The sequence below is a fragment of the Barbatula barbatula genome (assembly GCF_947034865.1).
Source record: "Barbatula barbatula genome assembly, chromosome: 11".
NCBI classification, from domain to species: Eukaryota; Metazoa; Chordata; class Actinopteri; order Cypriniformes; family Nemacheilidae; genus Barbatula; species Barbatula barbatula.
Window position 1 is genome coordinate 19,932,820 of NC_136774.1, and position 20,799 is coordinate 19,953,618.

The 20,799-nt window shown below is 38.0% G+C and overlaps 2 protein-coding genes across 15 annotated transcripts in view; one reads left to right on the top strand and one right to left on the bottom strand.

Moving 5' to 3' along the window:
* Window positions 1-15,159, bottom strand: st6galnac5b (ST6 (alpha-N-acetyl-neuraminyl-2,3-beta-galactosyl-1,3)-N-acetylgalactosaminide alpha-2,6-sialyltransferase 5b). Of its 7 annotated transcripts, none has more exons than XM_079467963.1 (7): window positions 15,120-15,159; window positions 14,876-15,003; window positions 13,862-13,924; window positions 7,194-7,367; window positions 4,143-4,552; window positions 1,459-1,566; window positions 1-994 (listed from the first exon to the last, which is right to left on the bottom strand). In XM_079467963.1, exons 4-7 carry the CDS (start codon window positions 7,254-7,256, stop codon window positions 772-774), a joined length of 804 nt encoding a protein of 267 aa, XP_079324089.1. In that variant the 5' UTR covers window positions 7,257-7,367; window positions 13,862-13,924; window positions 14,876-15,003; window positions 15,120-15,159; the 3' UTR covers window positions 1-771. The 7 variants fall into 7 exon arrangements, with proteins under 7 accessions (XP_079324089.1, XP_079324091.1, XP_079324086.1 ...); XM_079467965.1 differs by lacking the exon at window positions 15,120-15,159 and adding an exon at window positions 14,064-14,170 and having other exon boundaries at window positions 243-994; window positions 14,876-14,996; XM_079467960.1 differs by lacking the exon at window positions 15,120-15,159 and adding an exon at window positions 11,552-11,676 and having other exon boundaries at window positions 243-994; window positions 14,876-14,990.
* The window catches only part of slc44a5b (solute carrier family 44 member 5b), a 23,027-nt gene continuing 14,631 nt past the window's right edge, over window positions 12,404-20,799 (top strand). For 3 of the 8 annotated variants that reach the window (XM_079467952.1, XM_079467959.1, XM_079467955.1), the window contains exons 1-2: window positions 19,186-19,280; window positions 19,504-19,552. In XM_079467952.1, the coding sequence (XP_079324078.1) occupies window positions 19,241-19,280; window positions 19,504-19,552 (89 nt within the window). In that variant the 5' untranslated portion in view covers window positions 19,186-19,240. Of the gene's footprint in view, window positions 12,594-19,117; window positions 19,281-19,503; window positions 19,553-20,799 lie in introns of those variants that run through there. The other 5 variants (XM_079467956.1, XM_079467958.1, XM_079467953.1 and 2 more) reach the window with 5 other exon arrangements.

The window sequence follows — 20,799 nt, forward strand, 5'->3', positions numbered from 1 at the left end:
AAGAAAGATTGTTTTAAAAAGATACATAATGACTTGAAAAATTGAATTATAGGAATATTAAAATGGTCTCCAATGCAATCTATCTATTTTTTAAAGAGAGAAAATTGATGCAAATAAAATGAATCAACAATACATCATTATGCCTTCAAATGATGTACTCCAAAGTACTTATATATACTGCTTTGTTTAAGAACTGAATGTATTCTCAAAGGAGACGGACAAACGCACGCACACACAAAAATCCAATGAACGCATACGTTTAAGTGTCATTTGGTTCGGTTTGGATGTACTCTTACAAGAAATCAGTATAACATTTTGTGCTTGACACTCTAAGTGGCAAAAATAAGTGAAGCTGTATGCATAACTGAATAAAATTACATGTGTGGAACAATGTGACCCAGACTGCAAATGTAAGATGACTAAAATTGTAACTTTGCTTTCTGAATTATGAACCATTGTGATCATAAATCAATGACTCCTCAAAACTGCTGTTAATAAAAACAGTTTTAGATTTAGATTTTTAGATTATATATTGTTTAATCTGTACTGGGACTCGAATATTCATTACAAATAGTGTTTTTTGCCAAAAATGTAGCTAGTCGAAGCATTATAAAATAGTCCTTGACATTTTAAACAGCAATGAGCATTATCATTAACTTCCTTCGGTCTACGAGTCAACTACATTTATTCTTAAAGAGACAAAACACAACCTAAACAGTAGTACAGGTAACTTGCTATGCTTATTGTTCCAGAGTCTGAACAGGATGAACCTCAGGTGAATGTGCGGTTCTGTGCGAGAGCCGTCGGTCTCCAGTCTGGCTGATAGAAGTGTATGTTAAACATTCGTGCCCACTTGGCGAAAACACGTTTCTCTGTGATAAAGCGGTGGTGGCTACCGTGGCGGCCCTGCTCGTGGGAGAGGTACATGGTGCATTCATCTGGCCCAGCAGGTTCATAGTAATGATACGGCACTGAAGGTTTGGCGTTGGAGGACCTGTGAAGATCAGTCACAGCAATAGGTCAATGACAATAAAAATGAGTTTCAGTAATTTCATTTAAATTACAAACCTCCTGGACGGTTAAACATTATTTATTTTACAAGGATAGTTCTCCCAGAAATTATAATTCTGTCATTATTTATTCATGTCATTCCCAACTTACACAACTTTCTTTTTGGGTGTAACACAAAAGAAGATATTTTAGGAACGTCTCGGTGGTGGAGGTCAGTGGGGTCTAATGTTGTTTGGTTACCAACGTTCTTCAAATATCTTCCTTTGTCTTATGCAGAATAAAGAAAGTCCCTTCAAGCCCAATACAAATACAATTACTTAATTGAAACGTAAATCATTTAAATAAATGTTATCATTTTATTCCTAAAAAGGGCATTTTGTAATTGCTTTTTCAAGATCCAGACATAAACAAATCTTGATATGTTGAAGATTGAGGAGAGAGTCTCACTTGCAGAAATCCGGATCAATCATGCCATAGACGTTGATCCTATCACATATCTCCATAGCGATTGCCATGGTGAACCACCCTGTGCTCAGCCAAGAATTAGATCTTCTCCTAAATATCCAAGTGAGAAAGGGCATCCTAGTGAGGATAATTTATGCAACTGTGATGTTCAATTGTTATTGTTCCCAAATTTGTTAAAGGGATACTTCCCCCAAAAATGGAAATCTGTCTTAATTTACTCTCCCTCAGCTGGTTCCAAAACTGTATAAATTACTTTGTTCTGCTGAACACAAAGAAAGATATTTGGAAGAACGTAAGTAACTAAACAGATCTTATACCCCATCAACCGGGTTTATATCCAAAGTTGCAAATTTAGCTTATGTACAAAATTGAAATACCGCATAATACATTTGCGAATAAGCACCGTTTCCATCCAACTAGTCAACTGTCACTTCCTAATAAACGGCCACAAAATGTCAGAAAGAAAAGTAAGAGAAGCCACTGAATATAATAATTTTCATATATAATAATACTTTCGCAAGCAAACGATTTCGAAACACAATAAATGCAATGCTTTTGTGGATGCCTGCTGTTTGGGAAACAACAGTCGTGACAGTTCTAAGAGGCAATAACAGAAATACTTTGCTCAGGGATTCAAGAATGACCATAACAACATTTCTAATGCTGTGTAACAAGATCGGCACTCCGGTTAGTCCCCTTACGCCGTCTCATAGTGCAGTTACGTGACTTTTTGGAGGAATTTATTCGGCAAATGCGTTTCCATCTCCCATTGTTCACATTAACCCTTTTTGGCAAAAATGAAACTACTTTTTTTCTGAATAATGGTTTTTCATTAGATATTTGGTGTTTCCATCACAGGTTTCTGATTTGAAATTTCAAAATGCGAATAAAACCAGAGTGATGGAAACCCAGCTATTGACACCCATAGTATTTCCCCTACTATGGCAGAAAATGGGGTAGAGATGTTACAGTCTGGCTACTGACTTTCTTTCAAATATCTTTCTTTGTGTATAGCAGAACAAAGGAATATACAGGTAAGGTGTACCATAAAAACTTGAGGATGAGTAATATAGAATTTTCATTTTTTGGGTGAACTTTCTGGCTATGCTAACAATGTTAGACAAATTGATAATTTGTAATTGTTATTATTTCCCTTGTTCCTTTGTAGAACAAACCCACATGTTCAATCATAGTGGCAACAGGAATAAATAGGATTGCCAAACAAAGCCTCAATGTCTTCCTTCACTCTTGATTCTCTGACCGGAATCTGGTTCATACTCAACCAGTTAAATTCTTAGAGTAGTATAGTTCATACTTAACAACACCAATGCTGTATCCTTGGAAATATGTTTAGAAAAATGGGTAGACACTAGTAAAGAGCAGGAGATAAAGGTCAATAAAAAAAATCAAGACTTGAGTTTAAGAGCATGCATGCATTTTCCTGCGGTTTGTGTCTGACTGGGTAATATCTAGCTGGCAACCTTCTCCATCTGGGACCGAGTCCTGTATGCTGAAGCATCAGCCAAGGTGTTTAATGCAAGAGCGAATCAGTGCGAACCCTTAATCTGCACTGATGCCAAGCAGAGTGCCCTGTGGACCAGCAAAACCAAACAGGCTCTGGTTGTCTGTGCATTAGTTAAAGGAATAGTTCACCCCAAAAACTCCAATTTGCTGTTTATCCAGGAGCGCAATTTCAATCTCTAAACAAGTGTTTCATTTTTGTTTTAAAACAGTATATAACATCTTGCCTTACACAGCTCTTAGAAACTTTGTGGAGGTTAGAATCATTATTAATATCCTTCTCACTGGATTTACTTTTTAAAGGTTCCTAGTTGTTTTATTTAAGTATCAAGGAATAGTTCACATTTAAAATAAAAATTCTGTCATTATTTAAAAACACTCTTGTCATTTCAAACCTGTTTGACTTTCTTTCTTCTGCAGAACACAAAAAATATATTATGAAAATTTTGGTAACAGAAAACCATTGGTCCCCATTGACTTCCATTGGTTTTGTGTCCATACGATAGAAGTCAATGGGGACCAATGGTTTTTGGTGACCAACATTCAACATTCTTTCGTGTTTTGCAGAAGAAAGATACTCACTCAACCGGGTGAGTATGATGACTTAAATGACAAGTGTAAGTAAATGATGACAAAATGTACATTTTGAAAGTGAACTGTTATTTGAAACGGACACAAATTGACAATTGTTGGCATATTGTTAGCAAAAGTACAGTACAGAATCCGAAGATCTTTGTGGACTTTGGGTGATGCTGAGCCACTAAAGGAAGACGCCGCCCCTTTCTTCCCACAGATCCCAAGAGGAGCACCTGCAGTCACAGGGACTCCGCCCCTTACCTGGATCCAACCCCCCATCACTCCATGACCCCTCACTGAACCTCTTCTCATCTTGAGGACAACCCATCCACTTTTATTTGGACATTAACCTCCCTTTGGATACTTTAATCCTCTTCTTGAACGTATTATTTTCTATATAAATAAACGCATCTGTGAAGCCAGGTGCCGTATCCAGTGTGTCTGTCTTCAAAATCCTGTCACATCTTACTTTATGGAAACCATTCCATGTAAACTTTCAATCCTAGCTCAAGTTCATAAAAATGACCAATTCAACATTAATTACATTAATAATAAATGATTAACCTTACCTATCTTTTCCTGTTTCCTTCTTAAAGAGCTCATCGAAATGCAGCATCTGGACGCGTGATATGATGTACACTTGTAGTTCTGGCATCATCTGCTTCATCAGACGCAGGTTGTTGTACACCAGTCCTTTACCGTCTCCCCGCATGTAGTTTCCAGGCCCCCAAAAGATAAAGAACGTTTCCAGGCTGGAGTTGAGTAGCTCTTGGCGGTTTCGCAGCACACGTTGCATGCTGGAATGCGCAACCACGCGCAGACTCGTCCGCTGCCCCACATCGTGCTCGTAGCATCGTGTTGGGGCGTCGTTCATACGGATAACACACTCCGTGTTGTCAATCTCCGCACCTCGATTGCTTCCAGTCATGTGACCAGAGCTGGTCACTAAGGCACAACATTTGCAATGCAACCTAAGAGGCTGAGATTGAAGACAATGAATGTTTGAAAATGTATATTTGTACAGTGTGTCAATAGTCATTAGAAGCATGGTTAGCGAAGCATGCAAATTGCAGTTAGTGCTGTTGAATTAATGTTTTGTATATGGGCTGGGAATGAATGATTCAGATCACATGATCCAGTAATGAGATCACTGGAAAAAGAACACCGAATGAGCATTAAAGATCAAAGTGTGTTGCCCACAAAGACTCCTTTCAGCATAATAAGGTCCTTAGGAACCAACAGGTGAGAAAAGCTTCAAGGCAAAGCATTGTATACGGCAAAAAGCTCAACCCGCATGAATGTAAACTAAGTTTAAGAATACAGATATCTAACATTACTCTTACAGCCTATAGATAAAGTTTAAATGGATCTATCGTATTATGAATCTAATGATCAACTAAGTCTTAATGCAAAGAGAAAAAGAAAGGCTGTTTTGAAATATTTACTAAATCAACTATACACATGGTCCAACGTGTAATTTTTGTTGGATCTTCTTCTATATTCTTCTGAATCTTATCCTAGACAACAGTTTACTGCAGGTATCACTCCTTCCAATAAAAGCTCAATTGGATTTGGTCTGTGATAAACAGGGACGTTTCCATGGAGATAATTGCTTGATGGAGTGCACACAGATCAGGTCCACCATCCACATTTATAATTCTCTTATTAACATCCTCCTTTTAAAGATATCTCCAGTCTTTAACAGCAATCTATCTTCAAAATGCAAGATCATATTCTGAAACAGACCCATCTGACCTTTTGAGAAACATTGAAATATGATTCACACCATTTATTTTATAAAGTGTGCTTATGGTATTTAAACCTTTGAATGAGTGTGTGAAGGCTTTGGAGGTCACACTGTGTTAAAAAACAGCATTAGCCAAAGAAATCTGAAATAAACACTGCCACATAATACATGATTTATATCAAATTTGAAAAAGGATCTGACCCTTACTGGGGTGTGTACTAATGTATTCAAAACAAAGACAAGGTCTTTGAACTGATTGTATTGATGGTGAAAAAATACATATTGTTACAACTTAAGATGAGCCTCTAAATACTTATATAGCTTATATGTTAATGATTTTATATGAATGCCTGACTTTAATACCCCATCACTGACTGACATTTCAACGTGACTCTGTGTATTGGGTGTAGTCAAGGATATCTCTGAATTACTTAAGCCATTCTGAACCGTCAAAAAATCTGTAAAACTGTCAGAGGAATCCGTTTTTCACATCAGACAGATAGATTGCTATTTTTTAGGACGAAATAGAAATATGGGTAAAGCATTTTCTTCCAATGACACTCATGAACCTGATATTAAGTTTTTGATGAATGTCACAACCATTTAGCTACATTCATCTTCTGCAAAGGCAGTTCATTTCCACTAATAGAAGAAAATCGTCCACATTTGACTGTTACAAAATTACTTCCACTTTGCATCTGTCAAATCTGTCATACGCTACTAGACTTTTGCTCAGATTTTGCCCAGAATTTCAGCTTGTTGCAGAAAGTCTGTGCCGGTCTGCAGATTTGATAAGTGTGTTTCTATATGAATTCTGATCAAAAGTCTGCATGTGTATGATGTCTAGTTTAAAAATAATCTGTTTCCGGAGCTGTTATTAGCTTGGATAAGACTCCTCTTGGTCTAATGAGAGCTAGTGGACTTGAGGGACGTTGAGAGAGGTATACATTTTGCACTAAAATAATAAGAATAAATTCATAATAAGGCTCAGTAAATCTATTTATACATAGCAGAATGTACTCGTTCATACAATGAAAATAAATAGTGACCACTGTAGGATTCCAAGTAAATATTGATTTTCTGCTCAGTGCATTTTTACACAAAAGTATCAACAGGCTTCAAAAATTGTGAAAGCTTTTATGTTTTTTTTTTAGCTTTAAAGCTCTAGTCCCCATCCACTTTCGTTATAATGACGTTAGCAGTGTAACATCTCAAAACGGGAAATGATGTCCTGGGCCGACAGAATTTATATTTTTGGATGGACTGTCACATCATCCATGTTAACTATCAATGGAGTTATAGTGATGTTAGGTATTGTGTGTATAAACTGTCTCAAATACACTAAGGTATATAAAACTACTAGAAAGGAAACAACATTTCTGCAGATCAATCGAAAGCCATAGATTGTGACTGGAGAGTGGCAGATTTACATCCTGGTGGTTTCAGCATTTTCACTTTATCTGATCGTGAACGAAAGAAATGATAGCATCGCTGGTTTGTGTTAAGTTTCTCCACCTGATTTATCATTCGAAACTGTGGATACGATGCCAGAGAATAACAAGACCGATACATATGACAGAAACAGTCTTCCGAATATCCTGCATTAAATATCAAATGAAGGCACAACTGATAAAACAATTGGAGAATATTTGTTGATTATTAGGTGAAAACTGCATCAGAAGATGTTGATAGAAATCGAAGGATACACTACATACTATGGTTAGTTACTCTTCACATTAATGTTGTTCAAACAAGGATGTTTAAAGACATTTTGATGATGATCATAAACTATACAATCTAGTTATGTTGAACTTGCCACACTTGTCTTAAGAAACTGGCTGAATGGCATTTTATTCAGCGAAAAAGATCTCACCTTATGATCAATGAGACTGCTGTAACCTTTTAAGTAGGATGTGTGCTGTGGTACATCTCCCATCCGTCCATTGGAATTATTCAGATTTTCTGTTGTGTTGGTAGAAGTGCTATTGTACAGGAGCAATAAGCTCAAACACACACCAACAACACCAAACAATATGATCTTGTGACGCTGAAACGAGAGGAACAAACACCGTCGAAAGATCTTTAAGGTTTCAAATGAAAGTCCCTAAAACCATTTATATTCATCGTTCAAAAAAGCTTTCGTTTCATTCTGGTCTAGCATGCATACAACTTCAACTCCCAATAAATGTGCAGTTGGAAATATGAGCGTCTCCAAAAATAATGTAATACTATTTATTGTATATACTGTTCATACTATTTAGAAATTGTTTATTGTTTTGTAAACAGTTTAATCAGTGTAACTAAACTCCCATGTACAATCTTAACATGCTCTTTTTTTATTTAGACTATGCCAACATATCATGCTTACATTGTAACGTACAGCTACTGTAGGAACTTATTACCGAATACTAGCCTTTAACTCGGACTAAATTAAAAACACATGTAATAAAGTAAGAGAGGGTTTAAATGCGATACCGGTGGCGCCTTCATACTGAGAAGCGTGTCATTCGTGTCGTGGACAGAGCAGGTGTCGCGGTTGCGCGCATCCCTCCGTCCAGGCGCGTCTGTCTGCACACACGCGCATCTTTCCACTGAATCTGAACTGCTCAATCAAATCTACAGTCACAAGGACTGCCGAGAGCTCGCGTGGTCTTAAAGAACGACGAGTCTCAACCCTCCACCGTATCAGGGTTTCAGTGCAGTTATTCGATTCTTTACGGTCCACCTGAACTCAGAAACATTTTATAGCACTTCTTGGGAAAATTTGTTTTTAATATAGTACTACATTTTGTTTATAGTTGTATGTTCTTGAGGCAAAATATACTATTTATACTAAATATTACTAAATGAGATGCGTGGTGCTATGATCTTTCTCTTTTGCAGCATTTTTTGCAGCATTTTATCCCTCCTTATTAATAAAATCATTAGCACTTTCATATGCACAATGTCGGCTATTCTTTTCGCTTTTTTATTTGAACTAATCATAATCTATAAAAATATGGACATTTTGGGATTAAACAGAACCAAAGGCAGGACAAGATATGTGATTTTCATAAACTGTGTGCGCAGACGCTATAATCTGGGGATGTGTGTTTCTGGTGCATGTGCTTTCGAACACTGCCTCTGCAATTTATTAAAGTACATTCATTGATGAGGAATACTGGTCTGCAATACATCAAGCTCAAACTCAGTTTCCTTCGGTCTGCTGCGAGATGCCACTTAAGAAACCATCATAATCCATCAGTCATTTATTATATAGACACAGTGACTGACGCTATTACTCAATATATTTAATTTTATCAGGGTTTGTGAACACTCTCTCTCTCTCTCTCTCTCTCTCTCACTCTCTCTCTCCCTCTTGCTGGAAAATTAAAACACTGTGATGTTCCATTTCCTGCAAAGTATTCATTTAAGTAAAAAATATGTTTAAATGTAAAGAAAACATTATATTTAGACATCTACTCTTAGACGTTATGATATAACTGACAGTGCTTCGATCAATAAATCCACCATGCACATAAATATGCTTCATTTTTGTAATCTCACAGTATTTCTTAAGTACTATTACCCTAAAATCTCATGGATAAGGCAGAACAGCTGTTTAAGTGAGAATAAGAGATTGGCTATATGAAAAGACAGCAGGTCTAAACAGCCAGCATATATGCCCTTGTTATAAAAGATACCCTCTCCCCGTCTAAAAATGTGATGGACCGTGCAAGAGCTCCACACGGGACCAGAGATTTGCTGGAAGCAGTAATTTTGTCTGGAATTGCAGGGAAATGGAAATATTTTTATATTTTCACATCACGCTGCATTTCATACAATGTGTAGCCACTACATTTTTCAAATCTGATACGCACCCTTTACTTTTTACAATATATAACCATTAACCTCTGACATCTGTTTTTAATAAACATTTAAAGGAACATGGCTTTTGAAAATACATTAAGAAGCTAAAGTGATAGTTCACCCAAAAATGAAAATTCTTTCATCATTTACTGACTCTTTCATCATTTAAAACCTTTATGACTTTCTTTCTTCCGCAGAACACAAAAGAAGTCTAAATATATTTTTGGAGAACTGCTGAAGATGTTTTAAATGACAAGAGGGTGAGTAAATTATTACAGAAGATTTATTTTTGGGTCAACTATCATTTTTAATATATATAACATTGACTTGTATATTCAATGTTTTCTTGCACATGTGCACAATGTTAATAGTTCCTCTCAAAGTGATATAAAGCTCCCGGCAGCCTTTCAGGAGACAATGTCAACACAAATATTCATGCAAAAGCTATATTAAAAGACTGAGGCAGGTGGAGTCAACCAAAACTCAAACCAAAAGTGCTTGGCCTTTTGCATGAACAGATGAGCTGTCGTTCTGTGAAGCAGTGGTGGTCAGAAAGAGGACCAGGGGACACACTTTGTGAATGTTAATGTATTCATTGCAGGTGTCTCAAGAAGGAAACTCTCTGTCTCACGAGTAGACAAACCCCAAAACTAATTTATCTAAGGGAGAAAAGAGCAACAGCAGATTATTTACATCCTGATGGGCAGTCGATAGCTTCTGAGAAAAATGTTTAGCTCAAATTTCAGTACTCTCAGTTCATATTAGACATAAAGATTGAACGAAAGGAACATCCTGATGAACCATTATTAAATTACTTTATGAGAAAACTGATTATGAAATAAGAGAAGACATTTACCTTTCCAGGTAAATATCGATGCCATGCGCTGTATCATCATTAAGTAGGCACGAAAAAGCTATTTTTATTTCCCAAAGCTCATGCATTCAGTTGATAACGAAAGATAAATAAACCGAAGTATTTAAAATGTATTAAAGTTCTTTTTTGTCTTTAATTTCCTCCCCCTTTAATGTTATTTTACACCTGCATGACTTTTTCTTTTAGTTTATTAATCAAACTAATTCAGAGATCTGATAATAATACTCTCCAGGGTTTTATGTGCCAAAATAAACAAAACTTGTATTTGTCTGGGTTTCGCTGTATGGCTTCAGTCTGCAGGTCAGTTAATGTATTGCGACTTAGATATTGCATCTTATTTTGGGTCCGGCTGTCATCTGAAAATCTGTGCCTGCAGCACCACTTATATCACAAGCACATTCAGCCCATCGGGTTGCCATTTATTGTTAGAGTTTGCAGTTTTGCCTGTTTTTTCTGCATTATTCTTTATATTTTGAGGAATAAGCAAAAAAGTGCATCTTTAGAACATCTTTAATATGGACCTAATTCATATATTTTTTATGTAAACAATATGTCAAAAAGCATCTACGTTTATATTGTCTCGAACATATATATAAATGCATTCAAAATTAGGAATCTGTGACCAAAACCATCATTGCATGAAGTCTTAAATAGTAAATTCAGTCCCAGGATGCCCAAAACCATAATATATGTATAAAAATATGAAAGAACCCGGGAAAGCACTACACAAACCTTGCACAAAGAAACATCACTGGTTCTACCACTGGAAGTATGTTGTGGTGGATTAGTTGGCGTAAATCGAAAAGGAGGAAGCCACGCCCCGTCTAATAGTTCCCACCCCTTTTGGGAGTAATCCAGGACATTTGCATCTCGACAAAATGTGGTGCATTCATTGTCTAATCATTCTAAAACATTTATAACAAATTTGAAAATCCAAATAGGTGTAAATACAACGAAGTGATCCTCCAAATGGGAAGACATCTCTTACAACACATTACTGCCATCACCTGGTGACTTGCAAAAACGTGTCTAAATGAAATTAACCTTGATTATAACAAACTACTCAAAAATATTTGTATGACGGTACCAATGGTAAATTCTAAGTCACTGTGGTTTTACTACAAATAACATAGTTAAACTACTTACTGTGGTAAAACCACGTTTAAGGGGTGGTACATTAGGAGACCAACTATATTATTGAAGGAGATTTAGTGTCAATCACTCCATCATTCCAAACACAAACTAACGATCAACCAAAGTTCAGAAAGGAGGTTTAGTGAAAACTACATAAACCCTGAAACGAAAGATACTCTGGGTTTACCGTTTCAGAATGCGATGTATGTCAAACCCGAGAAAGCGGGATAACTCGATCAAGCCCGTTTCTTAAAGAGAGGTGACTTATATTCAGAGTCAGTAACCATAGTAACTAACTCTGTGAACCTGGGGCCTGTACCATGAAGCTGGTTTAGGTGGCTAGCCAGCTATGTTTCAGTTTAGTTTGTGCAAACCTGGGTTTTAGGTACCATGAGAGTAGCTCGGCTTTATTCGGTGTTCGTCGCCATGGTATCTTATGCTGCTCCGGGGCAGGTTATGTTCTGGATTCGAGATCTCAGACTGAAGTTTGACCAATCAGCTGTGAGCACAGAAACATATAGATGACGTAACTGACTCACAGTGCGTGTTAGAATGGCTAGTTATTTTTTATACGGTTTAATCAAATAAAAATACTAATATCAAAATATAAAAATATGTATTACAAATATAAAATCAAATATTGTTTACTATATAGGTAAAATCTGATTTTACAGATTTGCTGGCTTTCCCTTACACTCACATGAAATTCAATTTACTTACTTATATTCCACTTTTATTGTATCACATGTATTTGCATTGCATTTTTTACATTCTTGTCGGTGGTGCAGAACATCTAGGAACACTGTCAGTTTCACTGTATTAGGACATTTTTCTTTGTCCTGAACAGTAGTTTTTATTAAGACTACCCTGAGTTTGTTCAGCTACATTCATGGTACAGGCCCCTGGATTCATATTTTGGCAATACTGGCATTTGCTAAAGGGTAAAAAAAGCCATTTTAAAACATTAAGTAAGGGTTGACAATCTTAACTAAATGTTTCACCAAGATACTCACATGCTTCTTTAAAAAGATAATTTAAATTTTTTTTTAAGATCGTTTAATTGTTTACAAGTCTTCCCGTGCACGATTGCGTGGTTCCTGTTCTTCGACAAGCCCGCCTTCAACGGCTTGATTGGCTAGCAGGCGCTCATGGTCGTCAGCGATTGGCTACTCGATACGTCACTCACGCGACGGACCGCCTTTCCGTGTTCCCACTATCACGCCGCTGATGGCGCTGTAAACACAGTGACGCTTGATTGCGTGGCCCAGCAAATCCGTGGTCTCTTTTATATGCGGACGGTCAGAGAGACGCTACTGACGTCCGCAGCTTCATATGCAACCACATAAACAAAAGACACGCGAGAACCGCTCGTCGGAGCTGCAATGGCGAAGAAAAGTGCGAGCCCTTCATACTACGGTAAGCGAGCTGGCGACTGCGTTAAATTAAGTTTTACGGTAAGACAAAGCGAACCGTGTTTGTACGACTTCATGTCAACATCATTTGTTCTTAGAGAGGAGAACACGTCGGAAATAACCGTAAACAACAAAGATGTTTGCTGCGCAGGCTTTTCCATCTGGAGAGGGCTTTGTGCGTTTTGTGCTCTTATGTCCTCTTATGTCCTCGTATAACGGTACATTGACAGTATACAACCAGCCTACCTGTACAGAACTTTTCATACGAGAAAGAACCGTGGCTTTGCCACCTTAACCACAGTAAAGCCGTATTTGTTGTTGTACAATTGTTAATTTTCCTAAGGGTTACACTAACTCTTTGCTGCTTTGCTTTTGGTCATTGTCGAGAACATTGTGTGTCCGTCGACACAAAAGCAAAGCAACAGACTTCCTTCACATTCCACCAGTCATCTGAGACCTTTAACAATCCTTCACTCCCCTCCACGAGCTCACACTCACAGCCCACTTAGCCATTTAACACTACTGCACTAAATAGTTCTTCTGATGCAATCTGGCTAATTATATCACATACCACTACGCCAAAGGCATACATCTGCTACTCCTACGCACCCGAAACCATTCAGCATCTGAAATAGAGTTGGAGTTATGTTTTGCTATAACGCATCTGAAACTCTAATTTTGCAGCCTTGACGTTTACCGTGGCAGTGCTGTTGGGGTGGGAAGAACGTGATTTTCTTTGTCACGTAAATAGTGCAGGGAGCATCTGTTTCTCTGTCTCGCTCGGCAGGGTCGCGCTCTTTGGTCTTTGCTACATCTATTGTTGAGTTCCCACGAGCCACCTGTCAATCGCAAGCCTTTTCCGAGTCAATGGAAAGCTTCTTAGATTGTGGAAGGAAGCCATCAGACGTGATGTTGAAGCATATGGGTGTTCAAGGTAACTTGCGTGGGTTTAGCAGGAATTGTTTTTAGTATATCAAGGTGACATCTGGAAAAAGGAAAACTGTCGTGCGACTTTTATCACGTTACTGCTCATGCTTCTTATAAAGGTTTTCTTCTCGTTACACAATAAGATGATTTATTGTTCCGTAATTCCAGTAGGATTGATATGTACTGACATTTCAATATTGCAACAAGGCCTGTTTTCCGGTTTAGTCATGGGACGTTTGATATATATACCGTATACCAGGCACAGAATTTGGTTATAGACTCTTTGAGAGATGAAAAACATGTAGGCAAAAGCTTTTTTTTACTCCAAGAAATTACACACCTTACCTTTACATTTAGGCAGGACGTGTGCTTTTACACAAATGCCAGACTGCGGGATAAAAGTATCACCTGTGGAATGACAGAAAGTTGTGTTAGTTTGGCTAATGGAAACCATCACTGGTCCTGTATAAAATGCTTGTTTTACACGCAAACATGATGGTTAGTTGCTAAAGAGCGAATCACATCTTGAAGTCATGTTCACACTCACGTTGACAATATCTGGTGTCCAAGGATATAGCTGGTGTCCTTGAAAACGCAAGCAGTTGTATTCTGACGCATAGGGATGGTTATACAGGCAGCTTTTTTGCGCTTATACTTTGTTGGCATTCAGTGAGATCAAGGCCACAGATAATACTGAATTAAATGACCTAGTGTACCAAAACGACTTAAACAGTAAATCAACTATGGTAACCTTTCTGGTTTTATGATCGTATTGTATGCATGAAGTGATTCATGACATGATTTTCTTTTTTGGGTGGACTATCCCTTTAATACTTTAGGTGCTACGGATTGGAGTTTCTGTACTTATGAGGCATTTTGCATCACAAACAAACAGATGTGACTTTCAGCTTCTCTCACTCTTATATAATGGTGTCATAATTGCCATTAATTAAGGTATATTGATATTAAATTGTGTTAGGCGATGGTGTTATTATCACACAATAAATTAGCACAGGAGAAACAGCCGTCTGCTGGCATTAACGCTTCTCATTTGAGGAATGGCTTTAGTGGATGAGTAAAAACACCTAGTTAATTAAAAATAATAATGAAGCGGCAATTAATGTTACATTTAGTCAATTCCAGGTTTCTTTTTACATTATACTTTAGTAGGTTTGCATTCCCAACATGTTTATCATTTGACTTGTTTACTACAGAAGCGTTTGTAAATTAGATTTACAGTCAAAACTTTACACAGATTATTGTTTGCATTTTTCTGCGGCAGTCCGCTTTTATAAACCACTGGCTTGAGTCACCCAAAACACAAATCTAAAGTGTGTGAGAAGGAATATGCCGCCCTACCAATCTGCTCTGTCTTTCACTCCGTCGCCTGTCCATCTGTCCCAGTCTGTTCTCATATCTGTCTTGCGGTCTAGAGTCCGTCAATCTGTGTTCTGTCGCTGATCATATCACCACTAAAAACACAAGAACTGGAGTCATAGAACACAGAAACATCAAATATTTATCTTTACATGCAGGTCACACACTCCTGTCCTGCAAAATCCTAACGGACAGCTCAAATACTGAATGAATATTATACTTTTACCGTTGTGAAATTGGGATTAGCTAAGGAGACAGGTTTCAACGCTGATCTTTTTTTAAATAACTGAAGTTATTTTTAGGGATTGCAGCTTAAACAGAAGTTTGTCATTTTTTTTAACCAACAGCCTCCTTAAAGGGACAGTTCACCCAAAAATAAGAGTTCTGTCATATCGTGTATGACATATCGCTTATTGCTCCCCGAACTCTTTGTAAGTCGATTTGGATAAAAGCGTCTGCTAAATGTAAATGTAATTGTCATCATTTACCCACCCCCAAGTTCTTGCAAATCTGTTTACATTTCTTTTTTTGTAATTGTGTGTAAAGGTGTTAAAATAGTCTTTAAATGCTGCCTGTCTATACTGTATATTTTAATGCAGGTGATGGCAGATTTGGTTCTGCTTATTTAAAAAGAGGCAGAGAAGCTTTGTTATTGACTGCTTAAACTCTGAATATACCACACCAAATTTGTATTCTGAATTCATTTGAACCAACAGAAAAGGTGCATGTCAAAACCATATTAACATAGTATATATACTATATGAAAGAGTAAACATTTTATTGCCTATAGAGTGTAAAGCAAAAAGAAAGGGGTCGTGTAAATATGTTATTATGTTGATTATAGTTTGTAGTAATGACATTTGTCCGCATGTTCACAACACGTAAAGATAACTTAAAATAAAACTTAACAAGATGGTTTGCATATCGATTGTTCTCGCTTTGAACGGATTGGAAATGATCCAGCGGTGTCTCAAGTAATAGACTGATAAATTACGTTCCCTAAACTTCACTTGGGATAGATTAGTTTTAAACGTCTCAAATATCACATTGTTCGTCCTCAGGCTCACTAAAATCTGTTACAGCAAAAAGGGCATCATAGTAATGCTCCCATAATGTGTTTGTGAATTTGTCAATAACGAACGCTGAAATCTGCAGAATTCCATTGAATATTTTTAGTCGGAAATGCGACCGTTTTAGTCGCAGTCTGGAGCCCTGGGTAGTCAAAAGTGTCCCAGAACCATTTGATTTCCCACATTTCTCAAAATATCTTCTTTTGTGTTCAACAGAACAAAGACATTTACAAAGCAATTTTCCTAGTATGGTAGTCAAGTAAGTTACTTTCAGCCATTTAAGTTGGGGGAACAATTGCGATACAGTGTTTTAGCGATGTCCTGTCTCTGTTTTCTGTGACTTCATCTCACAGGGTGGGAACTTCAGGTCCCATTAAGGGGAAAAAGTAGCCACACAATGTTTCCATTAGACCAATCCCACACTTGTTTGCTACCCAGCCTGTTCCTTATGGACACGCAGATAAAGAGGCTTGTGTTAAACAGCACGGGCTGCGAGACACTGCTCTCACTGTGTGAACTCATGTGTGTGCACATTGACGTCCGAAATTTCCACACGTTCAAAAATAAATACAACCTCACCTTATCTCAATCACATTTACACACTGCCTCTGATATTTTCGTCCATCCGAAAAAAATTCGAACAGGCTTCGATTTTCTGCGTTTTTCGCATCCGTAGAAAACCTTTTGAGAGGCGTTTGGACAATTTAGAGACACCATACAAACGAGCATTGAATACGAAAAACCGCATACGAAAATTTGGGACTCTATGTGCAAAGACCTTTAGATGAAATCAACAAGCTAGGTGGAAGGAGTGACCGCAGTGATGTAGGGCTAGAGAGGGAGGTGAGAGATCAAGAGAAATCCCTGAACAGTTCAGGGAAGGAAACACTGTGTTTACATCCATCTAAAGCCAAACACTTTCCGACATATTTAGCTTGTTTTTCTGAAGGAAGAATAGTTTCATTCTGTGCCAGCTCATTGTAATGCATTTATCTCAAGAGACGCAAAACTGAATAAATCTCTTGTTAGTTTGGGGAAATGTGATTCCAGTGAGCTGACTCTAAAGTGCTTTTGTCTGGAACTCAGCGGGACATGTTTTTTGGAAGATTTTAATAAGACATGAGGGGAAAACAACTTTTTATGACACGACAGACATGTCGAGGTAGTGTTTTTTTCTTCAAACTTAAAAATGGACTAAAGAAGTCAGTCTCCGTATGCACTTGCAATGACATCTCATTGGTGGCTGAAATGATGCAAATTAAAAATGACAGTGTTTAATGTAGGCCTACATTTATTTCAGGCCAAATCAGCGCAAATGCTAAAAAGGCATTTAGCAATGTGGCTTTGTTTTGAGACATGAACTGGGATGCTCAGACTAGTGTCTATGAAGAGGCAGTTTGTGCTTGTGATCATTGAGTTCACCCTGGACGAATTGACAACAGCTGTTAGTTGGCTGTGATTCAAATGATGCGATTACGACTCACAGACTGACGAACCTCTCGGTCTCTGTTAAATGTCAGACAGATGATAAACAGGATGAAGAAATGGGAATAGGATGTGGATCTGTTGATTTACTTATGGAATGGATAGACCAGCTAAAGACAAGCTGTATTATTAATAACAAGCGGCTCTGCTTTATACTTGTGACTATATTTATAAGCATTAGAAAATGATACTCAATAATAATGAATAATTAGAAAAATGGCCTTCTTCGGATAATTACAAGATACAATCTTTCTCTAAATTGAGCTTTACCCATTTCTTTGAAAGTTATGTTAGTGTCTCGTAGCGCCAGCTATCATTGAGTATGGGAAAGGGGTACAAAGTAAACTCAGGATGCTCAGATTGATGAGAATAAATGCTGAGGCTGCTACAGCAATGCTGACGTTGTTTTTTCCATAATGCCTTAGGGCATTTTCCAAATGTCCTGACCTTTTTGCCCACATCCACATGGCTACACAGTGTCTTATCAATGCTGGTAACTCTCTCTCTGTCCCCCTGTCTATTTCTCTAATTCTCTCCCCTGGTATGTACCTGGCTGCCTGTCCTGCTAAGAAAATCTGTTTTCTTATAGACTACTTTGGATGATGTCAACAACGCTGGTCCATACGAATTTCCTGTTTCACAAACGTTCGAACAAATTACAATCAACAGAACATTTATAACTGAATCGATATGTTAAACGAATATATTTAAGATGTGATTATGTATGTAAGACTTCAAAATAAAAATGAAACTGGATGTGGACCAGTGTTTACATCTTGCAAAGTGGTCTATAGATTAACTGTCAATATATTAAATAATTGTATATATATTTTAATTGAAAAAATATAGAATAACAAATTTTTCTGGTGTTGTTGTCAGTAGTTTAGTCAGTCATAAAGAAATAACATTTCTTAATCGAATAAGCCTGTTTCCTATTATTTTGTTTATATTATATTTATTTGGCTTTTCCACTCGTATAAAAATTTAAATATTAGCAAGAGATTAATTCAAAATAATCATTGGCCGCATACCCATGTTAGAGTATACACTGTTTCCTCCTATGACATCATCAGCATCTCGAGTACTAATGTGCTCTTACATCATCTTTTAGTGTAACAAAGAGTTGCAGCCAGATCCTTCAAAACAGACAAGAAATGCAAGCCACCTGGGCACACATCATATCTGACAGTCCAGTCTGATCACACAGATATCATGCGTCTTGTGTTTAGCTGTCAAAGCATGCCTCTGTCAGGAATGTACCTCATGAGCATGTTACCAAAACATCAGGCTGTATATCCCCTGGGGACAGATGTTTAGCAGCTCCTGTGCCGTTTCACATGTCAGAGACGCACAAGCACCACTTTCAGTCTGCGTGTGCATCGGGCACAAGGCTTGGGGCAGGTGGTCACCATGCTGTCATCTCCGTGTGTTTGCCATGTCAGTGTAAGCCGCCCGTCTGAGCTGCGAGACGCCAGAGCTGCTTTCTTTGTGAGACAGAAACGAGACCACGAGGGAAGAAAAGTGGGTGGACGGAACCTGACGAGAAAGTGAGAATGAGGAGATGAGGCAAGAGAAGAGATAAAAAGCCGGGAGCGAGATAAGAAGCAGATGGGAGGGTGACGCAGATGCCCACCAGCCTGATTTCCCCTCCACCTCCTCTCGCAAGCTCGGCTTTGTGTGTAATGATTAACCGACCCGAGAAGAGCGACACCACAACAGCTTTCATAGGAAGTGACACACGAATGCCACATTATATATACACACACTGTCTTCATTAAGAGAATAGCAAATCATGACCGGACCAAAAGGAGGATACTACAAGGCTGAATTGGGTAGGAACTTATAGCAAATACTTTGAGAGAAATCAGACGCATTTTAAACTGGCAGCAGGTACGTTCTCTGATCAGTCTCTTTGTTTGCCTGTGCTTTGCTAGGGACTGCGCCGTAAGATTTGGTTTAAATTCAAATTTTTGCATTGTTTAGATTTGGTTTAAATTTAGCGTCTAGCTTTCAATTGTCTCTTAACAATTGTGTGTCTTTGTTTTTGTCTTGCAGGGGAGCCACACAAGTTTGACCCCGCATTCAGAGGACCCGTTCACAATAGGTACAGCATCACCTGTTCTTTTTAATAGAGCTTAAAAACAAAACAGATATTTCTACCTAAAACACACACGCATCATTACCTGACTGTCTTTTTAATGTCCTGTTGTATGGTAGCGTGTACATTGCATACATCTTTTTGTGTGCTTAACTTCAGCTGGGTCAAAACACTGGAGCCTGTCCTTGCGTCCTAATTTGCATGTGTCTGTCAACAATAAAAATATTGACTTCATTTATGGACCTGCCGCTCCGTTGGCCTGTTTCTCGTTCCAATCCATCAGGGGTTAGATCGACAGGGATATCAGATAGCACAGCCCGCACGCACAGAACAGAGGAATCAATAACATGTCTCTGTTTGCTTTAACATTCACTGTTTAAAGTGGACTGTTTATGAGATGTTATTAATGGACAAAATGCTATGGGTTTATATGTATTTTTGTTGGTTGGAGTAGAACAACAGATAGTTGGCTGGTTGTTCAGGCGTCTTTGTTTGCTGAACCGTGCTGTGTTTGCTGTGATCATGTACAATTCAAGCCTTGCCACAGATGACCTAGTTGCATGATGTTTATTCTTTGTACTTAGCATCTTGGCTTATGAAGACCCATGACTTAAACAGGGACAGAGTGTTGGGTTGTACATTTTAAAATGTCTTCACAGCACAAGATCAGAATTTTATTTTGCAGATGAATAGAATAATCTTTTCCTTTCATGTAATAAATGTGAGGGCAATCCTAGGCTAGACAATATATTAATAAGAGTGTCCTGAAAGCATCCTCCTCAAAACACCTGCCTCCATTATCAGCTCAGTCGTGTCCCTCAGGGTGAAGAATCATATTATAGTTATGAAAGCCAGAGGCCATGAGAATCCATCTCTGTGAATGCATCTCACTTTAACAAGTTTCAGTGCAATGGTGCGTGACTAAAGGTGATGTGAAAGGGAATCGTGAAGGAAGAGATAGGCAGCTCATGCTGGCAGAAAGCTGGAATCTGACAGCAAAGAGAGATGGAAAGAGTAGAGGCTGAAAGATGGAGAGAAACAGCACAGGTGCAGATAAAAAAATATACTTTATTAAAAAGTCACTCTGAGTTACCTTGTTGAGGAGTCTGTAATGGTTGTGATTCAGCCTGAAACTTTGTGTGTTGGTTCCTCTGGTTGACCCCGAGAGGTAAACATTACTGCACATGTGTGCGTTCATGGACTGCCCTTAACTTCCGGTACACATTTGCAAACAATAGAGTGCCTGTGGATTA

What these genes read in the sequence shown, in the direction of transcription:
- st6galnac5b (XM_079467960.1), bottom strand. An exon ending in GCAGTCTCATTGATCATAAG is followed by an intron (nt 4,553 to 7,193) that starts GTGAGATCTTTT and finishes CTTCAATCTCAG; the next exon opens with CCTCTTAGGTTGCATTGCAA. An exon ending in AAGGAAACAGGAAAAGATAG is followed by an intron (nt 1,567 to 4,142) that starts GTAAGGTTAATC and finishes TTGGATATTTAG; the next exon opens with GAGAAGATCTAATTCTTGGC.